The sequence below is a fragment of the Neolamprologus multifasciatus genome, chromosome 4 (assembly GCF_963576455.1).
Source record: "Neolamprologus multifasciatus chromosome 4, fNeoMul1.2, whole genome shotgun sequence".
Taxonomy (NCBI): Eukaryota; Metazoa; Chordata; class Actinopteri; order Cichliformes; family Cichlidae; genus Neolamprologus; species Neolamprologus multifasciatus.
In genome coordinates this window covers 31,041,807-31,056,999 of record NC_140442.1, presented here as the reverse complement: position 1 = coordinate 31,056,999, position 15,193 = coordinate 31,041,807, and the positions used below count along the sequence as shown (strand labels likewise).

At 44.8% G+C, this 15,193-nt stretch overlaps 1 protein-coding gene and 1 long non-coding RNA gene across 7 annotated transcripts in view; one reads left to right on the top strand and one right to left on the bottom strand.

The window, feature by feature from the left end:
• Window positions 1-9,314, top strand: part of smg1 (SMG1 nonsense mediated mRNA decay associated PI3K related kinase) — a 65,090-nt gene extending 55,776 nt beyond the window's left edge. For all 6 annotated transcript variants that reach the window (XM_085157041.1, XM_085157040.1, XM_085157037.1 and 3 more), the window contains 11 exons: window positions 1,351-1,631; window positions 2,174-2,383; window positions 2,610-2,747; window positions 4,581-4,733; window positions 4,819-4,998; window positions 6,427-6,654; window positions 6,812-7,023; window positions 7,127-7,227; window positions 7,335-7,508; window positions 7,743-7,849; window positions 8,112-9,314. In XM_085157041.1, coding sequence (XP_085013167.1) covers window positions 1,351-1,631; window positions 2,174-2,383; window positions 2,610-2,747; window positions 4,581-4,733; window positions 4,819-4,998; window positions 6,427-6,654; window positions 6,812-7,023; window positions 7,127-7,227; window positions 7,335-7,508; window positions 7,743-7,849; window positions 8,112-8,189 — 1,862 coding nt within the window. In that variant the 3' untranslated portion in view covers window positions 8,190-9,314. The remainder of the gene's footprint in view (window positions 1-1,350; window positions 1,632-2,173; window positions 2,384-2,609; window positions 2,748-4,580; window positions 4,734-4,818; window positions 4,999-6,426; window positions 6,655-6,811; window positions 7,024-7,126; window positions 7,228-7,334; window positions 7,509-7,742; window positions 7,850-8,111) is intronic.
• LOC146520819 (uncharacterized) overlaps window positions 1-15,193 on the bottom strand; it is a 447,384-nt gene that overhangs the window by 35,287 nt on the left and 396,904 nt on the right. The gene's annotated exons all lie outside the window — the stretch shown is intronic.

Below are 15,193 nucleotides of genomic sequence, written 5' to 3'. Positions count from 1 at the left end.
CGGCCACACAGACTGAGGATCAACTTATCATTAGGGCTGGGTTTAGATTATCGATTAAAGTGGATTCTAGCTTGGATAACGTGAAATCGATTCATTAAAATCCTGAATCGATTTTTTAATATAAATTCATTTTGCCCTAAAAGCCAGAATCTCAGTTTCAACAACCATCAAACAGCTAGAACAGTAAATGAGAGCAGATTCTGCACAGAGACGTAAACACAAAGCGCCGACGGATCAGAATCAGTGAGCTGTGACTTTCTCACCCGACGGCACGGACACGGTCGGGGCTGAAAGCCGACAGCTCGCTGACTCTGATGTTTCGGCGATCCGAGCTTTGTGTTCACGCCCTCTTTGCGCTGATTCTGAAGCTGCAGGTTTTTATTTCTCTCCAAACAATATTGAGCGAACCAGCAGCAAAAGAAGATCCAAACTACGCTTCACATAAACATCGTCATGAATTCACTCTGACTTTTCCTGTTTTGTTTCCACCACAATAAAAATCACACTTCATGCACAGCTCTCTCTCTCTCTCTCTCTCTCTCTCTCTCTCTCTCTCTCTCTCTCTCTCTCAGTAAACTTCATGAACAGTTTCCCATCTAAAAATCTTTTTTCTGCATTATTCGCACCAGTCTGCCGTTGTTTACAGGCTGTCAGCAGCTGTTTTTTTCCCTTTTACTTACTTCCGAAAAGAAAACCTAATTTCTTCTGTTCAATACTGAACAAATTTAAACTTTTTAAAATTATGCAAAGTTGCAAAACGCTGTGTCTCTAATCAAACCGCTGTAACTTCAGAGGTAATGTTCATATGTTGATTCATGGTTTTCTTTTGTTTTTGATCTACTGCAGAATATTTTTATAAAATCCAGAACAGGAAAATCACCTTCATGTTTTTCTGTTTTATCTTCAGCTACTTTGACACAAAGGTCTCTGCTGTGATGCTCACACCTCTGATAAAGTCTCACAAGTGTCAGCTTCCTTTTTATAGATATAAAAATATGTAAATGTACTGATGGATGATCTGAATTATAATATTTCTGACTGTCTGAGGCAAAATTTCCCCAAATAAAATCGAATTGAATCGAATCGATTCTAGAAATCAGTGACGACACCCGGCCCTACTTATCATGTTGTTGCACTTTATTAAAAGCACCATGAACACTACAGAGGGCTGAGCATTGTTAAAATAGTTTTCTTCTTCCACTATGAAGCGTTTCTGGATGTTTGCACTTTGACAGAGTCAGCCTGCTCAGTGTTTCACATAGAAAGAGAACACAGCTCTCCGAGGTGTTTGTGAGCTCCGTGGTTTAAATAACCAGATATTGTCTGATGACTGTGGGACAATCTGTGCAGGTACCTGCTCCCCAGCTGAGGACCTGTTACCTACAAATGGACCCGTTGGTTTGGGGAAGTCCCTGTACGGCCGGCCCAGCAGCACTGGGTCGGGTGCAGCGGTGGTCAGTGAGGAGCAGATGATTCGTCCCATCAAGGCCTTCACTGCCGAGTTTGTCCGGCAGATGCTGATGGGTATGCCCAGCCAAGCCCTCAGCCTGGCCCTCTGCAGCACCCTCTCTGCCCTCGGTGTGGACATCGTCGCTCAGGTGGAAGCAAAAGACTTTGGTGCAGAGAGCAAGGTATGATCTGTGTGTTCTTTTCAACCTCTTTCATGTTCTCCATGTCAGCGTTAATAAAGAGTTCATTATTGAATTTTTCCATCTTAAAGGAGTCTTTAGAAATGCTGAGCACTTGTTGGCTGCATTCGTTCAGGTTGGTTGATCATTGCTGCCCGTCTTGGTCAGGTGGTCCTTACTCAGCCTGTTTAAAAATAAGTGTCTCAGCTGCAGAGCTGCAGTAATCAGTGGGTTTGAGTTAATAACCTGCTCTTTCAAAGCCTCCCCCGGACTGTCGGACAGTCGTTGTCCTTTCTGGATCTCTTACTCATGTGTCTCCTGTTCCAGATATTTTTCATGTTGCAAACTTCTTCCACAATTCTTCTTTTTTCACCAGATTCTCCTCACCGTGCTCCATCGTGGAAAAACCTTATTTACAAACAACCCTGTGTGTGTGAAATGTTGAATGTTTTAGTGTAAATGCAAAGTGGATACACATTTATTGTTCCAGTTTTCAAAGACTAAAGAATACCATAAAGTAACCTTTCCTGTGTGTTTGTCCAAAGGTTTCTCTGGACGAGCTCTGTAAGAAGGCGGTGGAGCAGAGCCTGACGTCAGGTCGAGTCTCCCAGCTGCTGTTGAACAGAGCCAATGTGCTGGTGTCGTCCTACGACACAGCATGGAAGAAAGTTGACCTGCTGAGGAGGCTGGACAGCAACCTGGAAGCTGCCAAGGCCAGCCTGCAGAGGAGCCAGCTGCACATCGCGATGTTCCAGGTACATGCACCAGTGTGTAGTGCTGCTTCTGGAGTTGTGATGCACTAAGATCACTTTTCACATCACAAAAAATACTTCCAGTCGCCTGTAAGCTGAAGATCAGTGAAGCAAAGTGCTGCAAAGCAAGGGGCGAGTTCTGGTCAGCTTTATTAGAATCAGTGGATCATCTCTGACATAACTTCATGCCATTGTCCAAATACACCACTGTTTTTATTGGTTCTTTCAGTGGCAGCACGAGGATGTTCTGGGTCCCAGCAATCAGCCTTTAAGTGTCAGCGTTGCTCCTCGTTCTGTGATCCTCAGCAACATGAAGAAGAAGCTGTACAAGCTGAGTCAGGATGAAGCAGCCATCATTGCCATCCAGGTGAGTTTGTCTTCATTCCCAGATCAAAACCATCATAGTTTCTGGTAGGGGTGGGCGATAGAAACTATATACGATAGAAACAATATAAATTTGGCCAACAATAGAGATTTTGACTATACCGCTCTATCGCGATAGCGCATGTTGATGACGTCATCAAGCTGCGCCTGTTTTGGTCGAAAGCATCACAGCGGCTACAACAATTATCATTGCAAATTATGGTGAGAGTCACAGCAAAGAGATGAAGCACTTTTGAAATATGGGGAAAGCCAAAAACTGCGCTTCCTGCACTTCAGTAACATTGATTCATTAATGTTGAATTCTCTGCAGCTGCTCTGTTCCCATGTTGTTGCAGTATATTAATAACTAACCTCGTGTTGTGGATGAATGATCTCAGTTGTTCTCCTGACTGAAGTTTGGTCCGTGTATAGCATCCTGCTGTGACTGCATTTGTCCCTGACCACCAGAATCCTTCACGTTAACTTTTATCGAGTGGAAAAAAGTTAGTGTTCATCCTCCAGCTTCACTGTGCTAATGTTATGCTAACATAGCTGTGTCGCTAACAATCACGTAGCACAACATGTTTAGGTGGAAGCTAGCGAGCTAACTTCCTGTTAACTTCTAACTCCGTTAAATTTAATAAATCCTGTTTTCATGGATGTTAAACTTAAAGCAGCAACACATTGAACAACAACATTAAAACAACAATCACGCTGATGATTTAATTAAAGATGAAAGAGTTTAGGCCGTTTTTAACTCTCAGTGTTCGTTTGACTTTGGGACCTGAACCAGACGGAGTTTAGGACCCAGATTATTCCGTGAAGCTCCTCACTACGGCAGCCGTAATGCTCTGACGATCCATCAAGCAGTGAGCTTACCAAAGTTGTACTAAAACATTTTTAACAGATTTCAGCAGCCAAAATCGGTTTGAGGTCAGTAAGCACAACCAGAATTCATACCTAAGGCACACTCTCGATTTTTGAGAAAATTAAAGGATTTTAAGTGTGGAAAATACGTTATACAGAAGAAAAGAATATATCGTGATATATATCGTTACCGCACATGCTTCAAATTATATCACAATATGAATTTTAGGCCATATCGCCCAGCCCTAGTTTCTGGCCACTTTAGGAGAATGACATTTTTAAACATACTTTAGTATATTTAACATGGGAACTACTACAGGAAAATCTCATAGTAAAGTTAAACTGCAGCAGCTCAGTAACATCACCTGGAAGGCATGTCAGTGAAAGTCAGGAAAAGCCTGGTGGGTTACCAGGCAAACCAGAAGTCCTTCAAGCTAACTTAAGGTTATGTATATAACCCAGGTTCTCTGAGCATCAGATGTGAGTCACTGTGGGGACGCCCCTCATCAGAAGCTGCTGTTACCCCTACAGGCTGGCTAAGTGACACCAGTGTCAGGAGGGGCTACGGCCTCCCTGTGTTTAGTGTCAGGGGTCAGAACGCAGGCGGGGGTCTGGTGAGACGCTCACTTATGCTACTTTAGCAAAAAGGAAAGTTTGAAGCCTGATTTTAAGCGACGCCCCCTTTGTTGTAGCGTTCATGTCGCATTGCTATGACGACAAGCATGCACACTGTGTTGTAATGGGAAACCAGTCTGTATCTCACATGCACCCACCCTCTCTTCCTTCTTTACCATGGAAACGATCCTGTCATCATGTGCATCCAGCTCAGTATGTGCGTCTCACCAATGAAGTGCAAACTTATTCCTCTCAGAGCTTCATTAAGACTTTGTGATAATATTTCGGCGTATCGTCATCAGGGTTGTGAGTTGTATGAAACGTTTTCCTGTCCTGTGATTCACGTTGTCTTCAGGAGAAGCTGGCATCGCTGGAGGCTAGCATCGAGCAGCGTTTAAAGTGGGCCGGCGGAGCCAACCCAGCACTGGCCCCTGTCCTGCAGGACTTTGAGATGACCATCAGAGAGAGACGCGCCATGGTGGCCAGAGACAACCAGCGCACCAGCCAGGTACAGCCACTGCTGCGTTCGCCTCCTGCTGTCACTGATCACCACATTTGGACAAAATGCCAATTGTGCCCCTCGTCCTCACCAGGTCACATTCCTGTGCTCCACCATCCTCAACTTTGAAGGCCTTCGGACCCGATCCCCCGAGGCGCTCAGCATGGACGCAGCCCTGTTCGAGCTGCTGAAGCGCTGCCAGCAGACGTGTTCGTACGCCGCCCAGTTCAGCAGCACGGTGTCTGCACTGGAACTGCAGCTCCTGCACAGACTGGTTGGTTTGACCTTTGACCTACATTTCTGTCAACAATAAAGTTTTTCTGGTGCAGCCTTGTTTTTGTACCACATGCACTGATAACATTTAAATAATTAGTCCTTCATCTTTAATAACATTTCCACATATAATGCTCTGCTGTCACATGTAGGATGTTAAAGCTAGTCTGTCAGGCTATGATACATTTAAAAACACAGAGTTCAGGAAGTTATTCAAACTTTTTTATTAAAACTCTCAGCATGCAGTCAGACAATCAGCTGAGTTAACCCTTTAAAACCGGTCGAATCCCTGTAGCTCTGCAACCACGTGAGCTAGCGCAATAATGTTTTTTACATATGAAACCGGAGGAGTTGTACTTACATCTTATGTCATCAGCTTGTCCTCGGTCACAGTTTCCTTCCACATATAGTTTTGCAAAAACTGCATAAAAAGCACTTGCAGCAACAAAAACATAATATTCCAGAAACACGCTTTACCGATCCGATCAGCTGTTCATAACACTTCCTACGTTGGATTAGACGTCAGCGCGAACTATCGCATGTCCGCCATGACCTGCCAGAAACCGGAAGTGACGTCATTTTGCAGAAATGTAGTTTTTTACCATCAGGGCCTCATGAGCCTATACTGGTGTTTTTAAAAGTTATGTTTGACTTTATGACTTTCTGTGTGGTTTCTGGGATGCTTAGGACTCATATTGCACTGCTGGAAATAGTTTATTTTGATGCATATGCTGCTTTTTTGCAAATTTGCATTATAATATTTATTTTCGTTTTTCTGCAGTATATAAAAATTGGTGTATTTCAAAAATAAAACTATGAAGACACTCAAAATAAATTTCCTGTGGTGGGAAACTATTTTGTGCAACTTTTTTGTATTTACAGTTTTGAGGGATAAGCCTCTTAAATTTCTCTAACTACAAATATATGTTAAAAAAACAAAAACGATTTTCAATTTTTTTGTAGTTTATTGCACTTTTTTGCAATTTATGTAATTACTATGCACTTAATGCAGACATATTATTAAAATCTAGGCTGTAATGGTTGTATTGATGTATAGCAACTTGAAATGCTCCCAAAAATGGCTCCACAGCATGTAAACATATAATATAAGCTCTGGCGGACTTGGTTCTATGGTCGGTCTTACTTTACTGAGGTCAGAGCGAGGGTCAGTTTTCTCCTGTCGGTGTCTGGACAACCAGACTTTACAGGTGCTAGCGAAACATTAACCAAACCCACGTCTGACATGTAACGCTTGGAGTTCCTACTGAAACTAAATGTTTGCATTCACAGTTCATCTTCACAGTCTAACAGATGTTTGTATGAAGCATGTTTACATCCTTCTTTGCTCTCAGCTGCATTTCTTTGAAACATGTTTTGAGTGAGTTTGGAGAAACTTGATAAGACAGCGATGTGCTTTCCATGGCTGCAGAGTCCAGTGCTCGACCTGCCTATAGGCAGCGTGGAGTGGCTGAGCTGTGCCCAGAGGCAGCTGGAGGACGAGCTAAACATGGAGCAGAGGAATCAGGAGGAACGGGAGCAGCAGCTGGAAACCTGTGGAGAAACACTGCAGCTACTGGTGGACTCGATCAAAACGATTCTCTCGAATCACAACCGCCACTTAGCTGACGTCAAGCACCTGCTGAGGGCCATGGCCAAGGTACACCTGAGGCACACACAGCTGCTTTCACCACTATCATGTGTTTGCCGTTTGAATAAGTGTAGAAGATGAGCGAGCACAAAGGTTTAAAAATGCTCCACACGTGTGTTGCACGTTGCTGTGAACCTGCAGTCGTCACTGTTCTTGTGTCGTACAGGATGAGGAGGCGGCGCTGGCGGACGGTGAAGAGGTGACATACGAGGGCAGCGTGCGTCACTTCCTGTTGGAGTACAAAGCTTGGCAAGACAACATCCAGTTAGTGCTGTTCACTGTTGTCCAGGCCAGTGGGCAGCACCTGAGCCAGGAGCAGCTCGAGCTACTGGAAGAAATCCCCAGTACTCTGAAGGAGCTGCACTCACAGAGCCAGAGGTCAGAGGTCACACGCTTACTGATCTTTTTCATTTTCACATAAAAATCTTATTAATTATTATTAATCATCGTTATTAATGCACACATCCGTTTATTCCACCAGCGTCTATAACGGCCTGGTGGGCTTCGCCTCCCCACTGGTGACCGACAGAGACGCCGAGTGCTCCAGTCCTGTTTCTGCAGCACAGTCGAGCTTTGCAGCAGGTACGGCCCCCCGATGCTGTAGCATGCTTTTTGTGTTTTCACTGGTGTCAGTGTGCGTCCTGTCAAGTGAACATGTGGCACGTACACACATTATGTTTTTCATTCAGCTGTCAGATGCAGTGGCGTGAAAACCCAGCCAGACTCGATGTCCCAGAATGCACGCAAGGCTCTCCCACGCAACCTGGGAACCCCGACCGATACCCCGCCCAGTACTCTAGTGAGCAGCAAAGGTCTCAACTCCAGCCCCAAGAGGGCTGTACGAGACCCCAAAACAGGACGAGGTACTCTTCACTCTCCTCACAGTCTTTGGGAACTGCAGCAGGTCTCACAAATCTGTAATATGTATGCAGCTGAGGTCAGAGTGAGGATTACAGGCTCAGTACAGTTCAGCAGGAGTTGGCTTGGTGCATGCCTACCTTTAGCAAATGAAATTGTATCCCAGTGTCTGCACAGGTTCCTGTGCAGAACAAACATGAACATTAGAGACGTCATCTGAACGATTTGTTCTGTTTCAGCGGTCCAAGAGAGGAACTCCTACGCGGTCAGCGTGTGGAAGAGAGTGAAAGCCAAACTGGAGGGCCGAGACATCGACCCCAACCGGAGGATGAGTGTCTCCGAGCAGGTAGCACATCATTTTGTAACCACCAGGAGAAATAGGGAGGTCGAAGTCGTGACAGGATGAAGAGGTTGTTTAAAACAAACAAAACGTGCAGACAGGGTGAAGTAGCTGCTGTGAGTCACATGGATTCATCAGATCTCTGAAGCCTTTTAATGCAGCAGCAGCAGTGTCTGCATGAGTCTGAGCAGATTATAATCATCATGAAAGGGTCACATATCGTAACGTTGTCTGTATCTAAAACTGACCACATCTGGTTTGGTTGCAGGTGGACTTTGTTATCAAGGAGGCTACCAACATGGATAACTTGGCCCAGCTGTATGAGGGCTGGACTGCATGGGTGTGAACGCTCTGCTGCTTCATGTCTGGTCCAGCGAAGGCTTGGAGATCCACCAGAGTCCAGCGGGACTTGGGTGTCAAAACAGCAGCACCAGGCCACACTAGGGGAAGGATCTGGGACGTGGATGCTTAGTCCACCCTCCCGCACCCCTGGGTACCCAAACTGGGGCAGCAACCTCGTAGCATTGCTGCAACCACACTCCCCCCAACAATGGGTGATTGGGCTAACACGGCACTTGGCGCGCCTGCTGACCGGCCTTCCTTTTTGGGGTCTGAGTGGGCAGGGTGGCACCAGGAGAGGAAGGAGGGAAGGAAGGCAAAAGCCACCTCACCCTCAACTTGAAAATACCTTCCCTCTCTCACCTACATAGCTGACTGTCAAGTTGTACCTATAAACATCACTGCATCTTTTTGTGGCCGTCAGAGCCCAGCAGAGGGCGAGATGAAGCGAGAGGTGAGCTGTTTTCCTCCGGAGCACGCAGCTGACACACCGGCTGGGACTTTACTGTGGCTGAAGCTCGGCGGACGGTTAGACGGCTTACACGGCTACGCGTTTTCTCTCAACTTTTGGCATTATCATCCTGAGCAGCCAGTGGGTAACACTGTGAGGGAGGACGGAGTGAAGCGGGGGTTTAAAAGACTCGATTTCAGTCCAACTGCAAGCACGGTGGAAACGTAATAATCAAACTTGGCTTTGGTTGTTAAAAAGAACAAACGTGACTCTGGAGTGCTGTTAGATTTCACCGAATAAAAGATGAAGTAGAATTGTTTTCTCAGGAGGTCTTTTCTGTTTTTTGTGGTTCCAGCTGAAACACCGTCGTGTTCGTTTCAGGTGGCTGTGAGTCAGCTGAAGGGAAAACCTCTGCTTGAGTTTCTTCAGTGTGGATCTTTAATCTGTGTTGTGCTTTACTATCAGTAGGATTAGATTTCTGCCTTTCTCCAACTTGCCTGTCTCGAGCTGCTTGCATCATGTACTTACACCCCGAGCCGTAACGCTTGCTTTTTATGATTTTGGACCTTCTAGTTTTACATTTTTATTGGGAGAAATGTTGTTTTTGGTGATGGTGAAACATGTTAATTCTTAAAGCTTTTATTGGATTTTGTTGGATGCCAAATAAACGTGGAACAGAGAGGTGTGGTGTTTTCTGTGACGGTTCAAACTGGGGTCCAGGGGTCTGCTGGAAATGACCATCCTCGCCCAGCTCAACTAAGTAGGGATGCTAACGTACCTATGACACAGATACGTCTTCAACCAGAGGGGTCGACAAAAGCTGCCCGGGTCGATTTTGTCAGGTCGGATCTGTTTGTTGCATCTGAATTTCTTGAGCTCTTCTGAAGCTCATCCAGGCGAGGCAGTGATATTAGACACCTTATGTCAAAACCAGTGATTTATGACCCCCTGTCAAATGAATGATGACTTAGTCAGTATTAAAGGAAGTAATAAAAGTTAATGAGTCCTCATTTTTATGAATATCATAAAAGTCTGATATAACCCCCAAAATTGGATCATAAAAATATGGCAAGAATCAAATGTTTGAGACAGAAATTAAAACAATGGAGTAATAAATCATAATGTTGTACAGTTGTCATTTTAAGACAAAGTTTACTTTTTTGTCAAAAAGTAAACTTTTTGAAAGGTTTTTATGGAAAATGTGTTAAACCACAGTAAAAGGTTATTAGGATAAGATGCTCGTTGTTGTCATTACAGTCGTACGTGGTACAATAAGACAACAAAATCGGAAACTGTTCCACGTCGGCACCACACAGTAACTTGAAGTGGACTTTTTTAAGCGCAAGAAAGGTACGAGTAAAAAAAAAATGAAATGACTCAATAAATGAGTGACTGATTCAATTCAATTTTATTTATATAGCGCCAAATCACAAAAGTTGCCTCAAGGTGCTTCATAGATACAGAGAAAAACCCAACAATCATATGACCCCCTATGAGCAGCACTTTGGCGACAGTGGGAAGGAAAAACTCCCTTTTAACAGGAAGAAACCTCCGGCAGAACCAGGCTCAGGGAGGGGCGGGGCCATCTGCTGCGACCGGTTGGGGTGAGAGAAGGAAGACAGGATAAAGACATGCTGTGGAAGAGAGACAGAGATTAATAACAGATATGATTCAATACAGAGAGGTCTGTTAATACATAGTGAGTGAGAAAGGTGACTGGAAAGGAAAAACTCAGTGCATCATGGGAATCCCCCGGCAGCCTACATCTATTGCAGCATAACTAAGGGAGGATTCAGGGTCACCTGGTCCAGCCCTAACTATATGCTTTAGCAAAAAGGAAGGTTTGAAGCCTAATCTTAAAAGTAGAGATAGTGTCTGTCTCCTGAATCCAAACTGGAAGCTGGTTCTACAGAAGAGGGGCCTGAAAACTGAAGGCTCTGCCTCCCATTCTACTGTTATCCATTCTATCTATTCTGTTTATTGGACATTATTATTGTGTGGGCAATAACAATAATAGTAAAGTCCAGGGAGGTGTTCAATCAGCTGTTTGCATTGATTAGGGCTGTTACCCTGACGTAAAAGCCGTCCTTCAGTCTGTTTGTCCACGACCTCAGCAGCCTGAACATCCTGCCAGACGGCAGCAGCTTAAACACCCGATGTCCTGGGTGTGGACGGTCCCACAGGATGCTGCAGCGGGAGCACCATCCACAGGTGGAGCACACTGTCAGTGGAGCAGCAGTAGAAGACGATCAGAAGCTCCTTCTTTGGGTCCATTTTCTGAGGATTCTCAGAAATTGGAGGCGCTGTTGGGCCTTCTTTACAATTATTATTCCAATATAATTATTTTGGAAATATTTCCAATATTATGATTCTTAATTAAACCAGTGCTTTTGTAACAGGATGGAGGGAGCTGGAGGCTGCATGCCCCGCTGGAAGGCTTTAACTCGTTTTGTTTGTTTGTTTGAATCGATTTTCCGAAGTCCAAATTATAAACGCTCCACCTCATGTAGAGGATCGTACCAGAGCGAGGATCCCCGAGAGGGTCGCACAGCAGCCGGTGTGGGGAAAGTAACATCTGACTCACGGTGCGACCCCTGAGCTGGGACTCCTCCCTGATCCACCAATAAAACAAAATAAAATATTTAATCTTGTATTTATGTACTTTGTGGTTATTGAATAAAGATAAGTCACTGATAAACGCAGATAATAATAATAATAATAATGGATTGGATTTATATAGCGCTTTACAATTCCACTGTTCATTCACTCTCACATTCACACACTGGTGGAGGCAGCTACAGTTGTAGCCACAGCTGCCCTGCAGATTGACAGAAGCCAGGCTGCCATATCGCGCCATCAGCCCCTCTGGCTGATGGCGCGATATGACTGAAAGAAATGTTTGATGGGAAAAGGAAACAAAGTGTTTTGTTGCTAAACTTTGAGGTTCCAAGTCACCAATGGTTAAATAAGAAAATGCCGAGAGGAGACGAGCAGCCCTGAGTCTGTCTGTGAAACAAACTCCACAGCAGTGATGCTTGTTCTTACACCGGTGCACTTACTCTTTGTTAGGGTGGATCTCATTTTAAAGTCCGTTTTGTTGCCATCCTGTGATCTCGTTTCCAGGATGTTGACGTTAGACTGGAATCAGGTTGTGATCAGTCACAGCACTGATTTTACAGTAGTAGTTACAGTATGATGTCCTTTACATTTCCAAACTCCAGTCATGGTTATGGGGACGTTTAAGTTGTTGTTTTGTGTGACTGCACACTGCCCATCAGAGGACACAGCAGAAGTTTGAATCCAGTTTCATTTACAACAACAGTCACCTGGAAGTGAAACAGTCGCAAAAATGGTGGAAATTAAATAAATTGGAAAATAATTTTCCAATTTAGAATAAATCAAATGACTTGATTAACATTTATGGTTTTATTTATTATCACACCTTTATTATCTATGACACAGTGTGTACAGACTGACTGTATCTTAACTGTTAAGCTCACCCTTCCAACATACGTCTGTGTGCATTACTGACATGATGTCAACATATCAAGGAGTTGATGACTTCTCTGTTTTTCTTTTCTCAAAGATTTCACAACATGTGAAGTTACAGCACAGTTTGTCCAAATGTGTACTTGTTCTTTCAGCCCGGCTGATTTTACAGCATCCACATTAGCTCAGGTAATAAAAGTACGATCATCACACAGAAGTGAACTTTAATGTTCCAGGTTCTGCTGAAGTCTTAGATGATGTGAACCATCTCATGGGTCTTATTAGCAGCTCCTTTTAGCTTCTGTGATGCATTTGCTTCTCTCACCTTAAACTAGACGTTAGTGTGGTCAAAGTTAACCCGTGTCCTGTAGACTCTCAGATGGAAACACCGATGAATTGAGACATTCACAGATTTCATCAGGACATCTTTAACGTCTTAAGTTTTTGTTGTTTTTATGTTTTACATAAAAAACTTTAACATTTTATATTTTCTAATGAAAACACAGCAACATGAAAAGATATTTTTCTTTAATGTTGTTGCTGCAGCAAATACTCTCAATAATAATAATAATATAAATAATAATAATAATAATCTCAAATACTAATTATTCTGGATTTTATGTTCAAACTGTGATTTTCCAAATGTGTGTGGAGTAAAATGAGCTTTCTCTGACGGTGCAATCAAGAGTTCAGGGTTATCAAAACAAACTGTTTTAATAGCAGAAACAGTTCTCAGAGGTTACTGGTTTAAAGGCCATTTAAACCAGTTAAAGTCTAGGAGACAGCGGGAAAGTGGTAGATTAGTGAAAGAGAGAAGACGACTGAGGCAACAGTGGAGGACGGCCCATGAGACAGAAAGGGAGGGACTCACTGCCCTGCAGGAGGAAATAAAGCAACAACTTACTAAGCTGCAAAGAGCCGAACACCTCAGACGACAACGTAAGAAGAAAGAACGGACAAGGACCCTTTTCAACAGCAGCCCATACAACTTTGTTAAGGGCCTTTTTGTTGAAGAGCAGAGCGGGCGCCTCCAAATGCCCATAAAAGACCTGGAAGATCATCCGAGGAAAACTTACTCTGATGATCAGAGGCATGAGCCAGTTACCGACTGATATGCCACCCATCCAGGCACCTGAACACCAAATGGACATAAGACCACCTACATGGAGTGAAGTGGAGAAGGCAGCGAAGCAGGAAAGAGCAGCATTGGCTCCAGGACCTAATGGCATCTCATATAGGCTCTATAGAAACACCCCACGAGTCCTCAAATACCTGTGGAAGCTGATGAAGGTAGCGTGGCAGAAAGGAGTGATTCCAAAGGCTTGGAGAAGAGCAGGAGGTATTCTGATCCCTAAGGAGAAGAACTCCTCATCCATCAGCCAGTTTTGCCAGATCAGCCTGCTGTACAGGGAAAGATCTTCTTCAGTGTCTTGGCCCAAAGACTATCTGTTTTCCTGCAAAGAAACAACTATGTTGACACATCAGTGCAGAAGGCCGGCATCCGGGGCTTCTCGGGATGTCTGGAGCATGACAGTGTCGTCTGGCACCAGATTCAAACTGCCAAAAAAGAACGAAGAGACCTTCATGTGGTCTTTTTAGACCTTGCCAACGCCTTTGGGTCAGTCCCACAAGAGATCTTGTGGATGGCCTTCAACTATTTCAGCGTACCAAACCACATCACAGGACTGGTCAAGACCTACTTTCAGGATTTACTGTTTTGTGTGACAGCTGAGAACACCACCACAGCAGGAGTTATGGCAGGCTGCACAATTTCCCCTCTGGCATTTATCGTGGTAATGGAGTTGGCCATGCGAGCATCTCGGTGGGTAGTGGGAGGTGAGAGACTCAAGAGTGGCCTTCGTCTTCCTCCCATTAGAGCCTACATGGATGACATGACCATCATTACAACAACAAAACCATGTACTAGGCGATTCCTACAGAAGCTCCTGGAAAACAATGGGCAAGGATGGAGTTTAAGCCAAGTAAATCTCGCAGCATCTCCATCATAAAAGGAAAACTGACAGCCGAGCAATTCTATATCAGTGGAGAACCAATTCCAACAGTCTTAGAGAAGCCCATAAAGAGCCTGGGACGATGGTATAATGCAGACCTCAATCATACGTGGCAACTAGAACAATTAAGGCAGAACTTGGCTGATGACCTCAAGCGGATTAACAACACTGCTCTCCCAGGGAAACTGAAGCTCTGGTGCTTCCAGTTTGGGTTGTTACCCAGACTACTGTGGCCGTTGACAATGTACGAGGTCTCACTCAATCATGCCAGTCGACTAGAGAGGCTAGTGAGCTCCTACGTTAAGAAGAGGCTCGGACTTCCCAAATGCCTCAGCAGCGTTGGACTCTACAGCGACGGGATGCTGTCATTGCCTATCCCCAGCCTGGTTGCAGAGTTTAAATGTGCAAAAGTGAGGCTTGAGATGTCACTCACGGACTCCCGGGACCCCATAGTGGGAGGTGCTGCTCCCACCCTAGCAACGGGGAGGAAGTGGACCCCAGCCACATCTGTGCTACAAGCCAAATCTGCTCTTTGGCATCGTGACGTGGTGGGTCACGTCCAACAGGGCAGAGGTGGATTTGGTCTTGGCGCAGTAACACCTCGGTGGCAACAGGCATCTGTAACCGAATGTTGAAAAATGGTGGAAGAGGAGGTGTGTCAACAGGAGGAAACAGCCAGACATGTCATAGCGCTGGCCAAACAGGGTCGCTGGATGAATTGGGAGAGTGTGGGAAAGAGGAAACTCTCATGGAATCTGGGGCTTGGAGTCTAATAGACTAAGTTTCATCATCTGCGTGACATACGATGTGCTACCTTCCCCAATAAATCTGCAGCTGTGGTTTGGAAAGGACCCAGCCTGCCCCCTGTGTACAGTCCCAGCAACACACTGGTTGTAGGACTAGCCTTACTCAGGGCAGACACACATGGAGACACAACCAGGTTCTCAGGTGTTTAGCCAAGAAAGTTGGGTGCAAAAGAAAATCCACCAACGCTCAACCTTTCACGAGCCAAGAGGACCGTCGGTTTTCATCAACATTTGCCCGGGAAGGAGACAAGCC